The sequence below is a fragment of the Neolamprologus multifasciatus genome, chromosome 12, assembly GCF_963576455.1.
Source record: "Neolamprologus multifasciatus chromosome 12, fNeoMul1.2, whole genome shotgun sequence".
Classification (NCBI taxonomy): Eukaryota; Metazoa; Chordata; class Actinopteri; order Cichliformes; family Cichlidae; genus Neolamprologus; species Neolamprologus multifasciatus.
Genome location: NC_140450.1, coordinates 24,569,097 through 24,593,195, shown reverse-complemented (window position 1 = coordinate 24,593,195; position 24,099 = coordinate 24,569,097). Strand labels below are relative to the sequence as shown.

At 41.1% G+C, this 24,099-nt stretch overlaps 3 protein-coding genes across 11 annotated transcripts in view; all 3 read left to right on the top strand.

Moving 5' to 3' along the window:
• hectd4 (HECT domain containing E3 ubiquitin protein ligase 4) overlaps positions 1-11,815 on the top strand; it is a 38,669-nt gene extending 26,854 nt beyond the window's left edge. For all 7 annotated transcript variants that reach the window (XM_085179407.1, XM_085179408.1, XM_085179403.1 and 4 more), the window contains exons 61-76: positions 49-1,442; positions 1,536-1,743; positions 1,823-2,046; positions 2,460-2,605; positions 2,697-2,800; positions 3,527-3,650; positions 4,306-4,496; positions 4,602-4,748; positions 4,847-4,966; positions 6,279-6,434; positions 7,122-7,225; positions 7,414-7,635; positions 7,726-7,892; positions 8,056-8,251; positions 9,028-9,250; positions 9,530-11,815. In XM_085179407.1, the coding sequence (XP_085035533.1) occupies positions 49-1,442; positions 1,536-1,743; positions 1,823-2,046; positions 2,460-2,605; positions 2,697-2,800; positions 3,527-3,650; positions 4,306-4,496; positions 4,602-4,748; positions 4,847-4,966; positions 6,279-6,434; positions 7,122-7,225; positions 7,414-7,635; positions 7,726-7,892; positions 8,056-8,251; positions 9,028-9,250; positions 9,530-9,666 (3,863 nt within the window). In that variant the 3' untranslated portion in view covers positions 9,667-11,815. The remainder of the gene's footprint in view (positions 1-48; positions 1,443-1,535; positions 1,744-1,822; positions 2,047-2,459; positions 2,606-2,696; positions 2,801-3,526; positions 3,651-4,305; positions 4,497-4,601; positions 4,749-4,846; positions 4,967-6,278; positions 6,435-7,121; positions 7,226-7,413; positions 7,636-7,725; positions 7,893-8,055; positions 8,252-9,027; positions 9,251-9,529) is intronic.
• A 799-nt stretch (positions 11,816-12,614) lies between these two features.
• On the top strand, positions 12,615-17,999 carry LOC146507055 (L-serine dehydratase/L-threonine deaminase-like). The gene is made up of 8 exons (XM_085179400.1): positions 12,615-14,007; positions 14,137-14,293; positions 14,435-14,474; positions 14,556-14,695; positions 14,946-15,037; positions 15,427-15,654; positions 15,748-15,872; positions 15,956-17,999. The coding sequence occupies exons 1-8, from the start codon at positions 13,994-13,996 to the stop codon at positions 16,147-16,149; spliced, it is 990 nt and encodes a 329-aa protein (XP_085035526.1). The 5' UTR covers positions 12,615-13,993; the 3' UTR covers positions 16,150-17,999.
• A 416-nt stretch (positions 18,000-18,415) lies between these two features.
• The window catches only part of LOC146507054 (tetratricopeptide repeat protein 28-like), a 189,000-nt gene continuing 183,316 nt past the window's right edge, over positions 18,416-24,099 (top strand). For 2 of the 3 annotated variants that reach the window (XM_085179393.1, XM_085179392.1), the window contains exons 1-2: positions 18,416-18,690; positions 21,180-21,476. In XM_085179393.1, the coding sequence (XP_085035519.1) occupies positions 18,661-18,690; positions 21,180-21,476 (327 nt within the window). In that variant the 5' untranslated portion in view covers positions 18,416-18,660. Of the gene's footprint in view, positions 18,691-20,349; positions 21,081-21,179; positions 21,477-24,099 lie in introns of those variants that run through there. The other variant, XM_085179394.1, reaches the window with a different exon arrangement.

Below are 24,099 nucleotides of genomic sequence, written 5' to 3'. Positions count from 1 at the left end.
ATTTCCCAAGATCCCAATTTTGATTATTTTCTTGGTCGTTGTTCTTAGGTGGTTTGGTTTGGACAACTGATCTGGCTCCCTCCATCAAAGAACTCGTCTTTCACTTGTTAGCGGAACTTTTGCGGAAGATCCACCAGTTGGAGCAGCGCAAGAGCCCTGCTGGTCTTTCAAGTTCAATTGCTCTTTTGCTTAACCCCTGCCTCGCAGTGCTCATGGCCCTGCAGACGGAACTCCGAAAGCTCTATGACCGGGAAACTCAGGGATGGACTGCTGGAGGGGCTGGAGCAGGGGGGTCCTCATCCGGAGGCATTGCATTGGCCCTGGGTGCGGAGCAGAGTCGATTCTCCACATACTTTCATGCTCTGATGGAAGTGTGTCTGGCTGTAGCAGAGGTGACACTTCCTCTCAATGTTGGCGGCTCTTCAGTGGGAGCGCTGTCCTCCACCAGTGCCCCTAACCTTAGTGATTCTTCTTCATCCTCATCATCATCCCCAGGCCAGACACCACAGAGCCCCAGTTTGCTGTCAAAGCGTAAGAAGGTGAAGATGAAGCGTGAGAGAGCAGCAGCTGCAGTGGCAGCAGTGTCTGGTAAACGGGGAAGTGGAGGTGCAAGGCTGTCAGAGAGTGACAGTGCCCTGCTGAACATGGCAGGTAGTAAACCTGAGGACATGCTGTGGTTCCACCGCTGCCTTACTCTGCTGATGATCTTACGACACCTTGCCAACAAGGACCCACAGGGCTTAAGCGTAACCAGCGATGCAGTAACGGATGCCTGCCAGGCTCTGGTTGGACCCACTGCTCACAGTCGCCTGCTGGTGCTCTCAGGTATTCCCACGCACCTGGAGGAGGCTGTTGTCCGTAATGCTATCCGAAGGGCTTGCAACGCACATGGGGGGCTCTTTAAAGATGAAGTCTTCATTCCTCTCCAGGAGGAGGACCCCAAGAAAAAACCTGGGACTGGTGTTGCAAGCCCTCAGGATGGTAAAGTGTGTCCTGAACCTGAGCGCCCCTTTGCAAACAACGGAGGTCCCGAGAGTCCCGACAGCTCCAGTAGTGTAACTCCAGCTATGAGTGTGAGTGCTTCAGCTTCTACCAGCCAGACCTCTATCTGCAGCTCCTCTCAGGGGGTCTCCCGCACTGCCAGTGAACTTTCCGTCGATCAGGAGCTTTTAGCTGTCCCACCTCTCAATCCTGCGGCTGCAGCTTCTGCTGTTACATACCCCCAGCAGGGACTCCAAGAGTCACAGACAGTTTCTAGTCAGGAGAGTCTAGATACCTCCCTGTGTAGCACAGGGAGTCTTGGGAGTCTCGGCAGCTTAGGGGAACCTGTCGACAGTGGAGAAACGCCATCCGCGTCAGATGGGGGCTCTATGCACACAGTCACCTCATTAGAGAGCAATGCAGTCATGGCCAGACCCATCAAGGGTTACGCTGTCATTGAGGTGAGCTGATTCAAATCGTTATTATTCAATCTGATTGATTTTGTGCTTAAGATGTTGAAAATATGAGGAAAATTTATCTTTTGGCGACTACAGGTGCGTTCTCGAGCCAAAGTGGAAAAAATTCGTGCCAGTCTTTTCAACAGCAGTGACCTGATTGGCTTGTCCAGCCTGGAAGGTGAAGAAGAACTAATGGAGCTGACCAATGAGGAGATCCTCACGGCTTCCAGTGTTAACCAAAGCCTGTTTGACACACAGGGAAGCTCTGCCCTTGAAGACTACTTCTTGGAGAAAACAATCAAAGGTTGTCACTTAACTACAATCACATATTTGCTGCTTTTAGTTTTCTTACTTTGTCTAAATTAAAATTCTTCTGTTTGAAGGTGACAAGCTGGTACCTGGAGCCCGAGATGTCCTCACAGATATTTTTAAGAGCTGTGTCCACTCGGAGCAGATGCTCAGCCTCACGCCAGCCAAGCCCGTTAAAGTGTCTGACATTTACCTCAGCAAGGAGCAGATCAACTCTCAGACACCGGGCAACCTACTGCATACTTTCTTCACCAATGTTCGACCTCCCAAGAAAGTACTTGAGGACCAACTTACTCAGGTATGAAACAAGTGCTCAACAGTAAACTTGTGAATTCTTTGATATAGTTAAATCAAAATTTTGTTAGTCAAATGGCTGGCTCAGTTTTAGTTTGGACTGTCACCTCACAGAGAGAAGGCCCTGAGTTTGAATTAAATCAAACCTTTTCTGTGTGGAGTTTGTATGTTCTCCCCGTGTCTGCGTGGTTCTCTTCAGGTTCTCTGATTCCTCCCACAGTTCAAAGACATTGAATTAGTGGGGCCAGGTTGAATGCCCCTAACCTGAAAAAATTGAAGAAAATGGATAGATGGATTATTATAATTTAAAAAATATAATAATAATTTAACTGTAATTTAATTTAATTGACCTTTTTGTTTTAAAACAACTTTTCAACTTTTGTACACAACAACTTACAAAATGTTTTATTTTTTTAGATTCTAAGAAAGTATGGCACTCCTAAGCCAAATAAGAACAAGTACAGCAAGGCAGGAAAAGAGCAGCATCAAGGCAAGGTAGTAAGCACCAAGAGGCCCATCACCAAACCTCCCACTAAGGAAAAGTCTGTGCTTAACAGTGTCAGGTACGTCACTCACTTCTTGAACGGTAACTACATGTATAGAGGCATAAACACACTGCCATGATATCTGAATTAAAATGTGCTCATCTCTCAGAACCGCACTGAGTGAGAAGAAAACAGTGCTAAAGCCGAAATCTCCTGAGAAATCCAGACCTGAAGAAAAAGATGTGGAAAAATCTCCTGCTAAGAAAACCGAAGGTTTGTAATAAACACTCCCACTTTGACTCCACACATCTATGAATTTTTAGCTAACACAAAGATTTGCAAAGGATTAAAACAACCTTTGAATTAACTACCTAACTACCACAGAACTAAATGTGGGGTGAAGAAATATTCACATTCCTAAGCTGTGAACTTATCCAGGCTTATTCATGAGTTTCAAATGTTCCTTCGCAAGTAAAAACAAAGGACACGTAAAAGTGAAAATATTTGTGCTGTGTCATGAGATAAATTTTAGGGAACCTGATGGAAATTGAACATCAAAATGATAGCAGTTTCATTTTTGCTTTTTTTTTTTTCCCATAGTTGCATCATGTCATGAGGGCACCCAAAACCAGACACGAGACACTTTGTCATATGTCAAAATCATTAAAAGCAATGTTTTGCGCGGGTGTTTTGTTAGTATCTTAATAAACCTTTTCATTAAGTTTCATCTGAAAACTAATTAACAGCTGAAACTGTAGAGAAGAAAAAGTATAATATTTGTATCTGAATTGTAGGAAAGTAGGATGAAGCAGCACAACATTGAAATTAATGTAAGTAGGTTACCAGAGAATTTAAGACATCCACACAATTGCATTTAAAGGCACTTTTGTCTGTTGACACACCGCCAGTCCACTATCATAAAAGTGAGAATTTTCCATATCAGTAGCTGATCCATGTATTTGTAAATGAAATGCAACCTGCTGTGAATGGTTTCTTTAGTCCCAGAGGAGAAGTACTTGACACTAGAAGGCTTCCATAAATTTGCTGTTGACCGAGCCAAGCAGGACATCCGTAGTGTCTGGAGGGCAATTTTGGCTTGTGGTTATGATCTTCACTTTGAAAGGTGAGATTTGAACAGCCTTGTTTGAACACACACACACACACACACACACACACACACACACACACACACACATTCAGCAAACTTAACATGTTGTCAGTTTTCTCTTGTTTTAAGTAATTCTGCCCTAATTAGCAGTTTTTAACCTTTATAACAACAATAATATGCATATATGCATATATTATGTCTTATTACTAACTGCAAAGATGGTGATATATGTAGAATTTCTAGTGGGGAAAAAAGACTTCATAAGCCTTATTTTGGGGCAAAGTCTCATTTTTATCAGAGTCGACTGATTCTACAGATGTATTAAACATTTTGGTGATTATTTAAACTGAATGTTTTTTGGTTGTTTTGTTTTTTTTCTTTCTATCAAAAATAACTGCCCACAGATATTTCTATATGGCTGCTGAGTTCCTGCTTGCCTTTAAGAAGGCGAGTGTGTGAGTTGGTTCATGTCTTTTTTTTTTTCCTGGTTTGGCAGTTGATTGGCTCTTAGGGCATCATCGGGTCAGCTGTCATCTTTGCAGAATTCACCTATCAGTTTGTATTAAGGATTCTTTGAGTGTCTTGTCTCTATCTGATAATGTTTCTGCTCTTTAATGTTTTTAATGAGCTCAGAGCTCTTTATTTAAGAACTCCTGTGCTCCTCTGCCAGGTGCACCTGTATAGACACTCGCCATGCACAGAAGGCTTGTAGAAAGTGGAGCTTAGAAATGGATGTGGCATTGGTACAGTACATCAACAGACTGTGCCGTCACCTGGCTATCACACCATCCCGGTTGCACCCCCATGAAGTCTACCTGGACCCCAGTGATGCTGCTGATCCTCGTGTAGCCTGCTTGCTCAGTATGTAAACTTGCCAGCACTTTTAGAGTTCCACTGAAAAGTTTGAAACCTTTTGGGTTTTTGTCAGCTATACATAACTTTTTGTATAAATGTCAATGTTTTCAGATGTGCCTGTGGAGAGTTTACGCCTACGCTTTGCTTTGCTGCAATCCCTCAACAACAGCCTGGAGAGTTTCTTCCTGCCATTGGTGGAGCTGAGACAAACACATACGTATCAAAACAGCATTGCAGCTCTGTTGAGTGAGGCCAAAGGTGAGCGGGATCTGAGCACACATCTCGCATTGTAGTTTGTGTAACCTATCTGGAAAGCTTGCTTTGTTGAAATGACTCACCACTTGTTCTATTTGCAGGCCTAATCTTTTATGACACTAAGGTCACTGTGATGAACAGAGTACTGAATGCCACAGTGCAGCGGACAGCTGACCATGCCGCTCCAGAGATTACACTGGACCCTCTAGAGATTGTGGGAGGTGGGTATTCCTTTCACTGGTTCACATTTTTCAAAGTTCAATATCACTTCAAAACGGAGCATTAGGGCCGCATTAAGAAAAAATTATTATTGATCATTTTGAGAAGAAAATGTAGAAATGTGGAGATTAAAATATTTTCAAGGCAATTTGCCACAGCTGCTCTATATAATGGCTTGTGTAGCTAAGTTAGTGAAATTATATTTCAAAATTGGTTTTAGTTACAAGAAAATGATTTCTCTTTTAGCACATAAACAGAGTGTGGTAATAAGGATCTTGAAACGATGGTGCAGAAAGCAACATCTGGTCAGAAGGAAAAAAACACACAAACTTTGAAGAGCGTGTATATTGTATCACAAGATACAGTCCCACTGCGCAAGTGACATCAGAGTGTTGTCTTTTATATGTCATATGTTTATATGTTTGATCCACATTGCTTGTAACGCCAAGCAATGTTGTTTTTGTTTTTTCATCGTCTACTGAACGTCTAAAATGTGGTTGTTGAAGACATCTTCGACTCATTTTAGACTGTGTTTTTAGACTGCTTCTATGGGCTCTATAGTCCCATGTTTCCAGATGGTGGAGGGCATGTTTTCTGTACAGAAACAGTTATGTGTGAAGGAATACAGAGCGATTAGTGGACAGCTTCAGATGGCGTGGGCTCCTGAGCTAAAACAAAAGTGAGCAGCTGCACGGTGGATTTGGAGCAGAAATGTCCCGAGCTTCTCACAGACAATTTGCAAAATGTGCAAATAAACAAATACTGTTGAGCAGAGTAGTCCAGTTTATACACAATTGCATAAACTTCTCATACTTTCTGTTGCAACTTCGGTTGTCTCGCTACCGAATACAAACACACTCACTTCCTCTTACAAACCTCTTCACAAATAAAACGGGATTACCTGTAAATATGGAGCATATATAAAGCAAATGCTCTTTTAAACTTTTTAAATACAATTGTACTCTTTTTAAAAGGAATTTCAAAATTTTTCAAAAATACTTTAACCATAATTATTTATGGTTGATCAATTTAGCAGCTGATCAATTAGCAGCTGATCAATTACAAATTGATCAGCTGCTAAATAAATAGCAGCTGATCAATTTGTTTCAGTAACTCATCTACACAAAGCATCTTGCAGAGGCTGCATCAGTTTGTAATCTGCACATTTTGGGGTTTTTTTTTCCTCGAAATAGAACCTTTTTTCTCAAAATGATCAATAATTTTTTTTTTCTTAATGTGGCCCTAATAATCTTCATACTTGCAAGGTATCTTGTCAAACGTGCTTTTTTGTCTGATTGGGTATGTCTGCCTCAGGTGAGATCAGGTCATCAGAGAACACGTACTTCTGCCAGGCAGCACGCCAGCTGTCGTGTGTGCCGTCATCCCAGCTTTGTGTGAAACTTGCCAGTGGAGGAGACCCGACCTACGCCTTTAACATCCGCTTCACTGGAGAGGAAGTTCATGGCACAAGTAAGAATTTCTCCTTCACAATACTTCTGTACTGCCTTGGATTCTTGCGCTTGAGCTTTATTTTAATTCATAAACTTCCAAATAACTGGTACAACTAACTAACCAGTATTAAAAGCAAAATACAAAATCAATGGCAAAATATATGAACTTTTAATCGGTTGAGAATCTAAGCACTGGATATACTTAGATTTATTCTGCTCTGCTCATTTTGTTTTTCTGTAATACAGGAAGAAGTAAAGAGACTAAGATCATGTAAATGTGGCATTTGCAGTTACTTAATTACACTGTCAGGCCATAAAATAAATTGACCACTTTCAAGACATTATAGGCCAATGTAGGTTTTCTGTTTCGTTTTGATAGAAGTTTCCATGTTTCACTGTTAGAACAATATTTTTTGTTATAAAAAAAAAATACCGGAACCTAAAAAAAGGAAGGACATTTCTACCAAAATAAAACAACAAAACTGGCTTTAAGAGGGGGTAAATAAGCACCATGTGTAAAAGGAGTTCTCATACTGCAATAGTTAATCACATAAGCAGAAGCCTGCAGCACAGATTCCGGGTCTATTTGTATTAAAACTAAAATTCTTTCAAAGTTTGTTTGTATGTGCACTTTGAATCAATGTGCAGCCCTGTGAATAGTATTTGCCCCCTTCCTGTTCTAACTGGCTGTGATCAATGTGTGCAGGTGGCTCTTTTAGACACTTCCTGTGGCAGGTGTGTAAGGAGTTGCAGAGTTCTGCACTTTCCCTGCTGCTCCCCTGTCCCAGTGCTGCAGCCAATCGTAATAAGGTAATATTTATTTTCTATTACCTACCATGTTTTCTGCTTTTTTGTCTTTTTTGCTCTATTTGTTTTCCCCAAAAATTCATTCATATCCGACTGTGTGCTAGATACTAACTGAAATGTGTTTTATCACACATGATGCAAACTGGAGTAGGGAGTAATATAATTCATATCTGTATTTGTGCTGTTCTCAGGGGAAATATATCCTCACTCCTTGCCCTATCAGCTATGCAGAGGAACAGTTACTTCACTTTTTTGGCCAACTACTAGGCATAGCCATACGTGCAGATGTACCACTTCCTTTGGACTTACTGGGCTCGTTTTGGAAGGGCCTAGTTGGTGAGCCTCTCGACTCAGAGCAGGACCTGCAAGAAGCTGATGTGCTTACCTACAACTATGTCAAGAAATTTGAAAATGTAAGTGTATATTAGTGTTTGTAGCACCTTTAGGTGCTACCAACATGACTCTAGTGACCTCAAATTTACCTTTTCCCTCCTATGCTGAAGGTGACTGACGAGACAGAGCTAGAGGCCCTGTGTGCTGAAATTTCCTCCCAGCACCACTCAGGAGAAAGCCCAGACTCCCCCAGCCGTCCCTGCTGCACCTTTACCTATGTCACTATGACTGGTGAAGAAGTGGAGCTTTGTCAGGGAGGGCGGAGTCTCATTGTCAGGTACAAATTATCCCACTGATTGCATTTTTGTTGTTGTTGTTGTTCCCGTTCCCGTTTGCAGTTATCTTAATTCGGTGTAAGTTGTCTTTATAGCCAAATGCCACAGAACATTAGGGTGTGATTTAATTCTGGATATCCTGTGTACTTGTATCTGTCTGCAAAGCTGGCAGAACAAGGATGTGTATGCACGGGCGGTGCGGAGCCTTCGTCTGAGGGAGCTGCAGAATGTGGAGTGCATGACAGCGGTGCGTGCAGGGCTCGGATCCATCATTCCCCTGCAGCTGCTTACCATGCTCAGCCCTATAGAGATTGAGCTGCGCACCTGCGGCCTGCCTTACATCAACTTGGAGTTCCTGAAGGTGAAGCAGTGTTAATTTTGTTGACCAATAATTGTCATCATAGTTCACGTCAACGTTTTTTTTTTTTTCTTGTCTGACACGCAAAGAAGATGATAACTAAAATAAAATGTACTGACATTTTCTTAACAAATGAAAGCAAGATGAGAAAATTCTGGAGAAATAAGATCCAATCAGAACTAAAAAAGTTGTGTAAAAAGGCGGGCCAGTTTGGAAGTGATCCAGTCAGAAGTAATCTAGTTGTGCAGTAAGGTTAGAGGTGCACATTTGATCTGCTGCCTTGAAGAAGGCAGGGAGAGTTCGGCTCCTTGCAAAATGTCAACACTTGGAAGACAGGGAGGAGTAGACGTGTGGACACATTTTGCACACATGAAACTATGCCACTTTGTAAACTGTGTGAGCAACTCTAGCTGGTAAATACACTTTATATTTTAGTCAAATAAATCAACCTCAAATTTAGTCTACAAGAACCTTTTGATACGTAGTCGACTAAAATGAGAAGAATTTAGATGCCTAAATTATTAAAACATTAAAACATGCCTAAAACTAAATCAAAGCTTGCTATCAAAATTAACACTGAGGTGAAACATATATTTGTGTGAAAGTGATATGTCTGTGTCACTTGTCATTAAAGCTTCTTTGTCGGGCTAGTCAGTTTATTTATTTATTTTATTCTCCCATTGATTCATGCTAGATATACGAAATACAGAGAGATTTCACTCACCTCGTGTTGTCACGGGTTAGTATTTAATTTCAGCATGTGCTCGGTTCCCTCGTAGGCTCATACAATGTATCAGGTGGGCCTGATGGAGACTGACCAGCACATCGAGTTCTTCTGGACCGCCCTGGAGATGTTCACTCAGGAGGAGCTCTGCAAGTTCATCAAGTTTGCATGCAATCAGGAGCGCATCCCATTCACGTGCCCCTGCAAGGACGGGGGGCCTGACACCGCCCATGTTCCCCCATACCCCATGAAGATTGCCCCTCCTGATGGAGCACCAGGTAAGATTTGAGGGTTAAGCAAGACCCCGAGCAGACTTGAGTGACATAAGTAGTCACATTAAATCATCTCAGCTTCTCTTGCAAACTTGAGGAAACTCTAAAATGTTAAATTACAGACGCACATTCAAAATCTCAGGCTTGCTGTCATTTACTGTACACCTGCATAGCTGGTAGCACCTGCTACGTAGCACGTCATTGGGCTTCTGGTTCATTAACAACTGGCAAACATGCATAACTGGGAGAGAAGCGCTGGGTTATGAACTCCTGTTTCCCCTTTAGGTCAGCCAGACTCGCGCTACATCCGGGTGGAGACCTGTATGTTCATGGTGAAACTGCCCCAGTATACTTCTGTGGACGTGATGCTGGAGAAACTGCGCTACGCCATCCACTACCGCGAGGACCCACTCAGCGGCTGAGAAGACTTGACAACTGAATATTCCCCCCCATGTGCCCCAAACCTGATCCTCACCTGTGACCCCTTTCCTCCCTTCATCCCCAAGTTCCTGGACTTTCCTCTGAGACAGACCTTATGCTCTGCTGCATCGACAAGCTACAAAGTTAATTTTATTACATTTTCAGTGGCAATGCTTTGTTTATCCCTGCTTTTTATTGCAGTTTACAAAAATCGTACATTTCATTATTTTGATTTGTTTTGCTTTGTTTTTTCTTGTTATTGTATTTTATTTTTTTTATTTTTTTCAAGGGAATTCAGGGAAGATATTCTGAATTGGCACTGACACGGAGTTTGAGGACGACGCTGAAGTGAACCAACTGTGAGACTTTTTGTTCACCTTTTCCTCCCCTTTCCTTTAACAGAAGGATTAACAAGGTTCAGTCAAATTCTGTGAATTTAGCAGCGTTACGGGCTAACTTTGAGATCAGCACTTTGAATTTAATTGAATTTACGATTGCTTAACATTTTAGCACTGTAATCTCGGTTTGACTCGCTGGATTTGGCATTGCCATTATGGCACAAAACAAACATTTACTCTCCTAACGCTTAACCTAGCTGCCTCCCTCTGCCACCCTTCTGTGGGGGTGATGTTCAGAAACATGCCTTTGCTGTAGGAGCCTCTCTCAAGAGGGTGATGCTGTGTGCGAAAATCAGATGATGATCATGGCTTTTGAGTTTAAGGTACAATGACTCTCCCCCCCAAAAAAAGAAAAGAAAAGAAATTTGTATTGCTGTCTAGTCTTGGAACCTGTCAAGTATAAGCAGGCAGAAGGTGTGAACAAGTGCTGTACAGGATATTATGTAGTTTACTGCCTGTTTTAAATAAAAATGAACTCCTAATGGACAAACTAACTTATGCCTATATAAACTGATTACATTTTATCCAAGTCTCTGAAGGGAGGGTATTTACGTCATGTAAAAAGTCATATTAATCTATTAGTTTATGAATAGATAGATACTTTTATTTTTTTTTTCTTTTGTTTTTTTTTGTTTGTTTTTTTAATACCTTAGTAGCTGTGGCAGAACAATGGGTCAGGTAGATTGGACGATGGTAATCGAAGCCTGCTCTGTTTTTTTGTTTTGTTTTGGGTTTTTTATAAAGTTGCATTACAAATTGTGAAACCTATGTTGCATTGTGAAAACAGGAAGGGAACCCATGAGCTGCTGCTCTTCCACACTGTTTGTGTAATAACTTCTACTGAATGTGAATGTCCCGGTTTCCTATTCCCAATATACGTGATCTTCACACGTACACCAAGGGAGGGGCAGCGGGTTAACTTGAGTTCAGCCTTTTCATAGTTTTCTTTAATGAGAAATGAACAGCATTCTGCTTTTTTCTTTTCTTTTTCTTTTAGTCAAATTACCCATAACCAAATGTTTAGCTGTGTTTAAAAAAACAATAAAATAAAATAAATAAATAGGATGGAAAAAAATTTAAATAGACTAAAGTTATGTTTGGCAATTTTTTATTAATTGCTAATTCACTTCACCTTATAACTTTTGGTTTTCGGTTTGCACTACTCTTCCAAGAAAAGATTCTAAAATGAGCAAACTAGCTGATGTCTGTTGGATATCCAGTTTGTTGTGTTGTTATTTTTTATGAATTTTTTGGAAATACCAATAATATTATTATCACCTTTGTCTTGTACTCAGATGGATTCAATTTCTTCTACTCATGGTGAAACATGTTTTTCTTGTGTGAGTAAAATCGCCATTTTACTTGGATAGTACTGAAAAACACAGCGAAAATTGCTATTTGACTAATTGGGTTGTTGATTGCTTGCAAATTTTTTGGTTTTTGGTTCAGTTCCTTTTGAAGGGTGATACACCGCTGCTAACAGGGACGCTCTCTCTTCTACTACTCCTTCTTGGGAGGGGTAGGAAAGGTTATAAAACGGACATATCCATACAAGGAGGTGTTACGATAAAATGTGTGCTGTACATTTACTTGATATTTATTACAATTATTTATGGTTGCATTAACTTAACTTTTACTGTCTTACCTCTGCACATCGGAAACTTAACATATCTAAAAATGGATTATACAGATGTAAAGAATCAGATGGCATTTGAGATTTGTGTCACAATAAAGAAATGTCTTCATGTACAAATACTCTTTGACTGTTTTGTTGTTGTGTTTTTGTTTTGTTATGTTTTGTTTTTTTGCTCTTGATCTAATTATCATTTTAACTAATTGGTCTTTAAGTTGTTGGTCACAGGAACCCTCACATTTTCATACTTGACCAGCTAGTGCTGGTGATGTGACTTGGTGAATGTGCCTGTCTCTTTTGACAATTAGTTCTCATCATGACGACTGAGTCATGGTTTGTCTATTTTACTTTTGTTTTACTGGTAGTTAAGTAACTGCCAGTAAAACACTGGCAGTGTACTCCTTTTTTTACAGAAGTTCTAGCTTTAAATATCATAGGGTGGTTTCTCACTGACTCAATAGGTGGATTCAGTTTCATTGTGTGTTCTATTCAAAGAAAACTGTCTTGAGCAATGTGTGTAATTGAGGAAGAGACCAAAAGACTTTGTGTTCTATCAGTGCTTACTGAGCTTTTATACTGCTTTGCTGAAATTTCTAGGTCAAATTTAAGACATACAGTTAGGTCTATATATATTTGAACACTGACACATGTTTATTTTTTATTTTTTTACTTGTTTACTTATGTTTACTGAAACATATTCCAGTAATAGTTATATAATGGACATGGACATAGTGTGTAAATGTAAACTTTAAGCTGTCATTTAAGAGTATTTACAGTAAAACAGGATAAAGGGTTTAGGAGTTTTAGCTCCTTAACATGTGCCACCCTTTTTAAAGGGGACCAGAAGTAAATGGAAAATTGACTAAAAGGCTCTTTATTGGACAGGTGTGGGCAATTCCTTTGTCATGTTGTTTTTTGCTGTGAATGGACAACATGCGGTCAAAGGGGCTCTCTGACACCACCAGGAACTCAATTATTACTCACTTAAGGAGACCAGAGTGTAAATGCGGTGTAATGGAGACATAACAAGTAGCTAAACTTAAATGCTATTTATGAAATATTATACCAAAGCGATTTACAAACCAAATATAATACATATATAATATGCACTGTATACACGTGCAGTAGCATGGTGTGCACACTGCACGCCATGCCCAGATATCCCAAGTTTTTAGCTTAAACCTTAAAATGCTATTTTATGCCAAACTGTGTTATCATTGGCATTTTTCTTACAAATGGGGAAAATCAGCTGCTAGTAACAAAGTGCCTAATCATACAATTCAAAATAGTTTTTGTGCTACGCTGCCTGTTATGTAAACACACAACACTGGTTAGGTGCTTGAATGATTCATAGGTCAGTCTTAAGTTGCTTAATAAGCAAAAGAAAACATCCCTCCATCCTTTTCCACTTATCCAATTCAGTGTTGCGCAGGAGATTAGAGCCTATGGCAGCTGCCATAGGTTGAGAGGCAGTCAGACAGACAGCCATTCGTACTCACATTCACACTTATGGGCAATGAATGACCAGTTAACCTAACCCACATTAGCTGCATGCCTCTGGACTGTGGGAGGATACTGGAGAACCCAAAGAGAACCAACACAGACATGGGGAGAACGTGCAAATTCCACACAGAAAGGATCCAGAGTGAATTCAGACCATGGACAATTAGGCGGGTGTCTAATGATTCAGAAACTGTTTCAGTGGAACGATGACTGTCAAGAAAAATGGGTGATGATGACTGTGTTTTGTAACCATGACAGGTTTTTTGGAAATTCAGTTGTGACACAGTGACTCACACTCAGTGCCTGCCTTTGTTTGTTGGTGATTGGGGATGCCAGTACTGTGTCCAACTTCTTTAGATGGAAGAGAGCAAGTAAATCCATCATAGGTAGATTCAAATAAAACGAACAAAATGAAACTAGGCAGCTAATAACAGGGAACTGTTTTAATAACATCTACTTTGTGGACATTTTTTAAATATTCTATCCCAACTGTATCAGTACTAAGCAGGAGGTTGTGTTTTTTCTATGATTTGGTTCTCAGATTGTTATAATAATAACATCATAATAAGCACATTTCACAAAAATTGTGCTTGCATGCAGAAAGTCATTCACTTTTGGGTTGTCTCATCCTCATCATGACTGGGAGGAGTCTAGTCTGAATGAGCAATGCCGATTGGTTGAGAAATGGGTTTGGTTTGTCAAGTCCAAAGACAAGTGCTATATAAATTTGACAAATTTTAGTGATAAAGAGACACAAGCATAAGGATCCACAGGATCTGTAATATTCAGGGAAACATGTCTACAACTAGGTGAGCTGAAACCTGCGTTCTTCTCGTATAAAGGACCGCATTGTGAATTGACATTTCGTAATTTCTTTAGGTTGATGTTTTAAATTTTTGATCTTTTTGAAAAACATTTGCTTGCCCTTTGGTCCAAAGTGAAATGAAGACCCAGCAGGATCTTCATGTGGCCACTCCAGTGAGGGAGAGCCTTGCCCTGACCAAACTGGCCGGGACCTCTATTTACCTCAAGCTGGATTCGTCGCAACCGACAGGATCCTTTAAGATCAGGGGCCTCGGTCACCTGTGCAAAACGGCGAGTAATTCCTATCTGGCAATGATTTGATTTGCCCTGCATTTGAAAGAGGATCTTGTCGGGAGTGAAAGGAACCGGCAAGGATCAGTTTACTGGCTCATGAATTCTGTGTTGACATGTTTCTTATGGGTTTCCTTGTAGCTGGCCGAGCGAGGATATGAGCGATTTGTCTGCTGTTCAGGTGAGAATACACCAGTCTCTACTTTACCATATTGATGCATTCAGTGTGTCTAATTTTTTGTTTGTTTGTTTGTTTCAATAGGAGGAAATGCCGGCATGGCAGCAGCTTATTCTGCCCGCAAGCTCGGGGTTCCTGCAACTATCATCGTCCCAAACGTCACACCGAACATAACAGTGGAGAAAATGAGGGACGAGGGAGCCACTGTGATCATCCATGGCAAGGTTAGTTAAATGTTCCTCAGTCACTTTTTTACTTTTTCCCAAACAAATTAAGGTACAAGGGTGGTAGATTCTGAATGAAAATGTTTCATTTTATTAACCCACAGGTTACATTTAGAACACAAGATGACTATTAAATGGTTTTCATTGATTCATTGAGAGGCAAATATCCAACCTTGGATAATGCTGAAGGGAACTGGGGGGGGGGGGGGGGGTGTTATACCAGATCATTTGTATCTTTTCTTTTCCACAGAATGTAGATGAAGGCATTGCATACGGACAGGAGCTTGTGGCAAACAACGCTGGCTGGATATACATCCCTCCCTTTGATGATCCCCTCATCTGGTAAGATGGCTTCAGTTGGCATCCTCGGAGCTGTGACTGTGTTTACATTAGCCTTCTGTTACTGTGACACCTGTCTTATCATGCATGAACAGAGCAGTTGCAAGGAGTAAATGAGAGGATGTGGCAAGATGTATGTTATCACAGCTATTCTGGGGGGAGGTTGTCAGATAACTAATTTGTTTGAGATGTCACATTCAAAGTGTTAAGCTTAACCATAAATTATTGAAATTATGGGCTACTTGGTATATAATTAGCATTTGATAATCATATGCCACAACCAAGCTTTATAAACCAGGCTGCACCATGCAGAGATTTCCTATATTGCTGTGCATTAAAGCAAAATCAGTGCTGAGTTTCTAGGAACTGACAGCTTGCGTTTGTGTACAAAGGGAAGGCCACACATCTCTGGTGAAGGAGCTGGAGCACGACCTGAAGGAGAAGCCAGGAGCGATAGTGCTGTCAGTGGGAGGCGGGGGCCTGCTGAACGGGGTGGTGGAGGGACTGCGTCGTGCCAACTGGGCTGACGTCCCTGTTGTAGCCATGGAAACCATGGGTGCACATAGCCTCCATGCAGCCATGGAGGCTGGAGAGCATGTGACTTTACCTGCAATTACAAGGTACTGATGATTAGCTAATTAACTAAAAAAAATAAGGGTGTCAACAAATGTTCGGACTGGTGGTGAACAGCGGCCTTGTATTATACTCTACAGTGTTGCAACCACACTGGGCGTGGCAAAGGTCTCAGCGCAGACAATGAAACTGTCACAAGAACACCCGATTCTGTCAGAAGTAGTCACAGACCAGGAGGCTGTGAAAGCTGTTGAACGCTTTGTGGGTGAGTACAACCTGAAGAGACGAACAACAGATTTGAAATGACCGATCTGATCGCCCATCTCTCCTGATATTCTGCCTCTGCAGATGATGAGAAGATCCTGGTGGAGCCTGCCTGTGGTGCTGCTCTGGCAGCGGTGTACAGTGGCATTATCAAAAGGCTGAGAGATGAGCGCAAGCTGCCGCAGCACCTGGGCCCTGTGGTCATTGTGGTGTGTGGCGGCAACAACATCAGCTTGGAGCAACTGAACAAGTTGAAAAAGCAGCTTGGCATTATTTAACTTCACCCTGAGTTTTCCTGACCTTTCTTCCTTTTCCCCACCTGCTCACAAACCCTAAACTCTATTTTACTCTCTGTAATATATTATAAATACTAGTGTGTAACACTTAATAAAGATGGGATATGTTTTTTAATTGTGTTTCTGTTTATAAGCTCTGTCTGAAAAAGAATAGTTTAACCCACATTTAAGCTGCATTTGATTTGTATTTAGTATGTTTTGTTTGTAGGGCCGTTACATATGGTATATATGTGGTGTATACTGACTGTATGTTAGGCACCAACATTTGAAACATCCATCCATCCATCCATTCGCTTCCGCTTATCCTTTTTCAGGGTTGCGGGGGTGCTGGAGCCTATCCCAGCTGTCATAGGGCGAGAGGCAGGGTACACCCTGGACAGGTCGCCACTCTGTCGCAGGGCCAACTGTTTTACGTCAAATGTTTTTTGACGTAAAACAGTTCACTCAGTGTGTAACTTCTCACCATAAAATATGTGGAAAAAAAAACAGGTCCAATTATTTATTAGTTATTGGCCTTAAAAATAACCAAATTTCAGACTATTCTTTATTTTAAACTATATAGTTCTGTTCTTTGTCTTAAAATTAACAAGTTCTTCAATTTACCGTATTGGGCAAAAGTCTTGAGCCGCCTTTGATTTCTTTGTATTTTTCTTGCAAAAAGTCACTGTATTTATTTATTTATTGTAATTTAAAAAACTGTCTTGAGCAATAGCTCTCGAGAGTTAATCAACAGTTTGATTGGCATAAAATATATATGTTCTTGCACCAACAAGCTGATTCCCAAAGAGCTATTAGCCCAAAATCTGGAACATCACAGCATGGTGTGCAGCATTTCCTTAAAAAATTTGAGCAAGCTGAACAAGTAGAGGATTAAAAAAGAAGAACTGGGCTGAAAATCAGTGTCAACAGGTCTTGTCATTCATATGTAGGGGATAGTTTGAGGCTAAATTTCAGCCAGTGATGTTTGGGATTTTTGTCAAAACTGATGGAATTATGAACACAGAAAAGTACATTCAGAATTTGATCAAACATGTAATACCATCTGAAAAGGATTTTGAATGACAGTGGCTTCATTTTTCAACATGACTGATGCCAAACACACTGCCAGTGTAGTAAAAACAGCATGAAGAACTATTTTAGATTACTCAAGCTTGTCTAAGAGAGTTATGTTACAGAACAAATGTGGGCATACCAAATATTGATTACCAAGTGCGCTACAATTGTAAAAAGTCTCTTTATACCTTATATACTGTATCTCCATGTCTTTTTTTCAATGTTTCAATAAATCGCTCCATTTATTTCCTATTTTCTTAGCAAACGATAAAGAAATGGGTAGCTCAACACTTTTCACCTTACTGCAACTTTTAATTTATACTCAAAACTGAGCAAGATTCAAACTCCAAGCTTTTATAGCTGTTAAGAAATCAAGAATGCAAAAATGTTTAGTTAGGACAACACAGCAATGGTAGTTTTTTACAATAGCTAACACAAATATTTCTTTTTGAGTGAAAAGGATTAAAAATTGTTTAAAGGCCTAAAGCTTCTCCGTGAAGGATTGTTACACCATCTGTTGGTGAGGAATTGCACATAATGAATGAATTACTTAATTTGTAAAGATAAAATCTCTGAAAAGTCCTATTTTAGTTTCAGTCTTTATGAGAATTAAAAATATATCTAAGCCACAGATCTGACTGGAAAAAAAAATCTAAAAAGTAGCCTTCATGATGCGATTGCGAAGTTAATTTGCTCATGTGAAGAGTGCAACGTCAAAGCTTTATATTTATTTCCTCATAGTCCACACTAATAAGTGAAAATTTACCCATATGTTCATATAATAATTTCAAGCCCTAGATTGAAAGGCTTGAAATTACTGTCTAGTATTACATTATTTACATGTCAGCACAACCTCAACAGTCAAATGCCAAATAAACAGTTCAAACCGATTTCCCAATCCACGTGGCCCTACACGGAAGCCCCAACAATATGACCTGAAGGGAGTGCCTCTGGTGACTACACAAGGTGAATGCATATTTACCCTCCCCGCTCTACAGCTGAACTTTACCGGCCTCAACAACAAAAAAATGACACATTTGATTTTAGTTCTACTATGTAAATGCCCCCCTAAAAATGTCCCAAGTAACACATTATTATCTGGATTTTTCTTCTCCCGACTCCTGCAGATCTCCCTGCCTCTCTGTGCGCAGCAGCGCTCAGAAAATCCGCTATGGCAACAGGGGGAAAAAAAGACAAGAAAAAAAAAAAAAGAAAAAAGGAAAAGATTTGACAACATGGCGCACTTTCCTTGAGAAAAAAAGTTTCTCCTGAACAGCCACACAGCTCCGTTTTTCAGCCTTTCCTCGCACTTTGTCAACTCTTTCGCTGCAACGTGGACTTTTTTGGCGACGCTTGGAAGAGTTCTCGTTGCGTAAACAGTCACAAAGTCAACAAAGAGTGTGATGGGATGAGAGCGATAACCCGTCGCAGGAAAACGGGATGGAGAAGCAAGCGACTCTGAAAGAAAAGGTAAATTATATATAAATAGAACTAAAACGACTCTCTCGTAGGCTGTCACGCTAGCTGTCATTTTCCAACTTGTTGGTATTTTATTGCCCCCGGATTACTTTTTTACTCCGCGTCCTGGACAGGAAATACCAAATGACCATTCTGTGAAAACCTCGTAAAAGACCTCTATCGATTTTCCAGTCATGCATACAGCACTGTTCTGCACACTGGATGTGTGGGCTGTCCCAGTGCACACAGTAACCAGCGTAAATCTGATTTGAATATCGCTCGATTCCAACATTAACTTGGAGCACATTTATTTAGTTTTTGCACGAACAGAAGACTTTACAGTGGCAGATAGTTTCTGTGTATTAACAAGAGCAAATCCACACAGTTCCTCCAGGAGAACTGTGACCATCCTGCAGTCTGGACTACATTACAGTAGGAGAGATAAGTTGCTTTCTCTATCTCTGTCTCCTTATGATTACGTTGTTAGGGTGTCCTCTGTATTGATGTAGGCTTTCATTATCTCTCACTCTCCACCCTTCCTGCCCAGTGCTGCCCACATGCAGTGGGCAGCCCCCCCTCTGTATGTTGTAGCAGATTAGACAGCAGAGAGCGGACTTTTCTGTCAAAACCTGCATTCTCATGGGCCTTGGAAGCACTAATCCATAATAGATGCCTCTCCTGCCTCTCCTTTGGGAGCGAACCTTTGAATGTCAGGCTTGGCGATAGTGTTGGTTGTGTTGCAGATGTCACAAACTCAGCCTGTTTGTGTGTTTCTGAAAGGTGAGCTATGGTTTATATGGCACTTACACACACAAAAAAAGAAAGACAAAGAAGAAGAAAAAATCTTTAAAAACCTCCAGAGGTTTACCGTACACGAATTTATCAAACCTCAGGTGCTGAATTTGCTCTTAGAGGTGCAATAGAAAAACGAGATGCCCACACACACGTATAAAACCATGATCTTTTCTCTGTTGTCATGTGATACAAAAGGTTATTTAACGGTTGTCATAGAAGCACTCTTTTTTTTTCTGCTGCTTCTACTCCCTGGGCCTCTGGAAGTAATTACCAAGCCAGCCCTATCCCAGAATTCAGTCCGAGGAGGTGTGGTGAGAAAGAGGTATAATGGAAGCAAGCCCAAAAGCCAGGCAGCCCGAGATGAATTTCATGATTCAGTAATACTCAGCCAGCCGTCCCTGTTAAACGGACACGACGCTCTCCTACTTACTGTAATCAATCAGATGCTTACCGGTTTGTTGCAGTTAGCAAGATCTGAGTCAGTACAGTTGGTCTTCCTGCTGTTTTAGTGCAAGAGTGGAAAATAAAGAGGGACAGGGAGAAAGCCTTGCACTAACACATATATTATATTTGCCGTGGTAGGAAATTTTGCAGTGCAGTGAAGACGTCTTTATTAGGCTGAACGTCACAGTGATGTTGTTCTTTAAACCGCTATGTGTAACGCTGTAATAAAAAAGTGTGAATGAAGAACAGCTGTGGACTCTGGGAAGTTGAAGATAAAAGGTTACTTGGTAAAGAGTGACATCATGACAAACTGTGCTTTCATTTAAAGTTAACATATGTGCAGAAATAATTAAAGTTTGCAGCTAAAGACAGAAAATGTTGTCTGCAATGGTTTTGCACAGCTCTGATTGTTTTGTACAACCTTTATTTAAACTGTAAAAACAACGGATGCCTTATAAAGCGTTTTATTTTGGCCCTCATGCTGTGTCAACTTTTGACTTGAGTCATATTGCAGCAACACATCTGCAGGAGTTGAAGCTGCACTATTTACATGCTACCAGGGTCACAACCTCGCAACACATGACACAGCAGGAAAAATCACAGACAGCAGTTTCTCCAGAGGCCGTATCGCTAAGCTAGCAGGCACAAAAATGAGGCTCCGAGCCTCACTTGCAATTCAGCTGGCAGTAATGTTCTAAATTGCACCCGCGTCCTGATGTGACACGTCAAAATATCTGCTGTGAAAAGGGCTTATTGAGCTCAAATACCACAGCACATGCATTTTATTTTGGCACACAGGAGTTTGGCATAGACTCTGGGTCATGCACTCTTTCAAAAACACCCTGCTTCATATTCATTTCATTCATTAACGGTCCCTTGTGCTTCAGGTGCATGTTCTCAGTGCTGCAGTGGTAGCAGTGGGCAGCAGACATTTTTGGCATGTTGCAGCAGCAAAAGCACAGGTGTAATTGATCACAATAAAAATGACTGTGTTCCATTTAAATGAGCCACTTCCAAGGTCCTTTTAGTGTGCGTGTTGGCTCACTGTCACGGCCTTGCAGGACACTTAATGGAACTGAGCCATCATTAACGAAATTTGCTTCCCTTGTGTTTTTCCGACTATGACAGCTTAAAATATCGGCCTTGGAAAAACACTCACCGAGGTCTCTGCTTAATGGAATTCCTCTTGGTTAAGTGTTGTGATTTTTTTTTTCAGTCAGACTGATCAAAGCTCTCCGGCTGCTCCCTGTCCTTTTCCCCAGTTTTCAATCTTCGGTTCTCGGACAGCGGGCAGACCTATCCGGTGCGTTGGAGACGACGGGGCCAGGTACGGTCTGAGCAAAGCTGAGTTCATGGAGAAAGTGCAGCAGAGCAATGAGGCATGTCAGCGAGGTGACTTTCAGGCAGCCGTTCATTTGTACAGTGATGCACTGCAGGTCGACTCACAGAACTGCATCCTGTACAGTAACCGTTCAGCGGCTTTCCTCAAATTGGGCCAACACCAAGCGGCTCTGGAAGATGCTGAGAAAGCTTGTGAGCTTAATCCCAAGTGGCCCAAGGTAAGTGCACCTCAACAGCCTAAAAAGCTGTGGATTCTCAGAACGATTATTTATCGCAAAATAAAACAACATAAGAAGTGAACTAATGCTACATCTCCCATTTTATGTTTTTTTGAAGTAGCCACATAGTTATATTTTCATTGCATCGCTGTCTTTGCTCACATAAATGAGATCATTTATCTTTAGTTTAAAGTGTATCAAATCCCCATCATGTTTCCACTCCTTCAGTTTCAACCTTGTGGCTTCTGATCAATACAAACTTTTCTGGGGTCTTGTCTTTGATCTTGTCCAAGCCACGTGGACTAACCTGCGATAGATTTCACATTACTCAGCCACAGAGATCACTAGCAGACCAATTCCTCTCAGTGATAGAAATGCATTGATTTCGTGATTTAGCACGCAGAGATACTTTTGTCTCTCCAGCGAGAGATTGATGATAATGTGGTAGAGTGGTATTGATGATAATTTGTCGCTACCAATGATGCATCAGCGGCCACCTCTGCTTTGATCTGAGGTTGTGCGTCTTCGTTTGCTCAGGTAGGTTTCCTCCTCTGTGAAAGTGTGTCATTGCAGTGAGAGCTGACACTGTCACTTCTTATTATGTCGGTGACGTCCTGTCCCATTGTCTGTGGACTTTGAGTGCAGCCTTAAACACACCTATTGTTTACTGTAGCTTTTTATACTTCTGTTGTTGTGATCGTGTGCTCCGGCTAGTCCGATATATTTCACTTGATATTATAAATTTCTGTCACAGTAGTCTTGACTTTATGGTGTCACTTTTCTCTCTTGCATCTCGTACAGTGGGAGAAATTTCACAAAACCTCTGAAGCCTTTGAGACCAAACTATAATTGAAAATCACTGCCAAAATCGTTCGCCTTCTTTTTACACGCTATCCAAGTACAATGAACTCTTTGTGGTCTGACTTGGGGGATGGTTCGCTTAATCTGTGTAGCTCTGCTCAGCCTGGATTTACTGCCATTTGACAGTTTTCACTCTCATGCCCGGGCTTTTGTTCATCGTGATGTTGATGTATAATTTGACCCTTGTGTCTTAGTTTGCAACAGGAAACAAAGGGATTTATGTCAATGTATTAAAAATTACACAATATAGCTTTGCAGAAATTAAATCTCTCGACTCACCACTAGGGGGCAGTCTTGTCAAACCGGAATAGATTTTCAAGGGTTTTTTTTATGTGCAGAACAAAACAGCAGCCAGTTTAATTTCCTTGATGCTTTTTTTTCTGTCTTCTGAATTAGTGTGTTTAATAAAAGATTAAGGTAGAGCATTTGTGAAAGCAAACTTTCCTGCATGAAAAATGTATAGGTTGATGTTTTGATACATTAAAAAAGAATTTAGCCTCTTTTACTCACGTTTTTTTTTAAAATCCATTCTGCTGATTATGAATGAATAGTTGTACAAATTACAAGTCATGATTCAAAGAAAAGATTCGTAATATCTGCCTTGACACTTATGGCGTTGGCCTCTGGGAAAGAAGGGCTTGGTGGAGTGCAGTCTATCTGCTGTGGCTCGATGTTTGATGAAAGAACAGGGATTAAATCACAGGAGTGTGCTGGCATTCAGATCCTGTGTGAGTACATAATATCATCAATCATACCTCCCTATGACTGCACTTCTGCACTGGCCCATCAAACAGTGACAGGCGTGGTTTTGCTGCCCGGAGCCCCGCGCTGCAGCCCACCCTCCTGAAGCCCACAGCCAGCCTGTGAAGGAGCTCCCTGTCTAATCTGTCAGCTTTCCTTGCTGTAACTGCCAGAAAACACATTCTGAAAGAAGAAAGAAAATGTGGGGTTTAATGACCCAAGACAGCTTTAGGCCCTTTGTACCTCTCCCTCTTACTGAATATAAAAAGCTTAAATGAGAACAAAATAGGGTGCCATTTCGTACACACGGGGCTCACGCTTTGTGTCTGCGCACATTTTTAATCTGCAGCCAGTGATGGAGGGAAACTGCGGCGTACAATGGTGCGTCTTTTGCTGTGCATTATTGATATGGAAGAACAAAGGGAATGATAGTCTCGCAAACTTTTTGATCAACACGCCGAGTGTGTGGTATCACCGTAAGATAGCAAACCTTTCGGCATCTGCTCGCAGCGAGCGTTTTGTGATCCTTTTCTGCGCTTCAAGTGTCTTTTAGCGACTGAGAGGACAATGCTCTTTTCTAGATGGAAATCTGTTGCTGCTCTTCTCCTCCATCTGCTCTCCCCCTCTCAGCACTGCTGTTCCACTGACATGTTAAACAAACAGGCCTTTCTGTCATCACTCCTATTTGCCTACTTGAGCGCTGACAGGAGAGTTCCTGGGGACCCAGAAGACAACTGGCACCGCAGTGTCAGGGGAAACATCTCTATCATTTGCATATCTTCTGATTACAGGTTATGATGGCACTTGTCATGGGTATTCCGTCTCTTCAAATCGTTATTGCCAAAGTTGCAGATTACACCCACTCATAATGGTGGTGAAAAACCATCAAGCCTCATTTTTCACACAAGGCTGCCACACTTCTTCTTCTTTCTTTTTTTTAAACACATTTATTTCGATCCATTTTTCTTCTTCAGCAGCTTAAAATGTCCATTTATGTCCCAATAGAGAGGCCTTGGGTTTA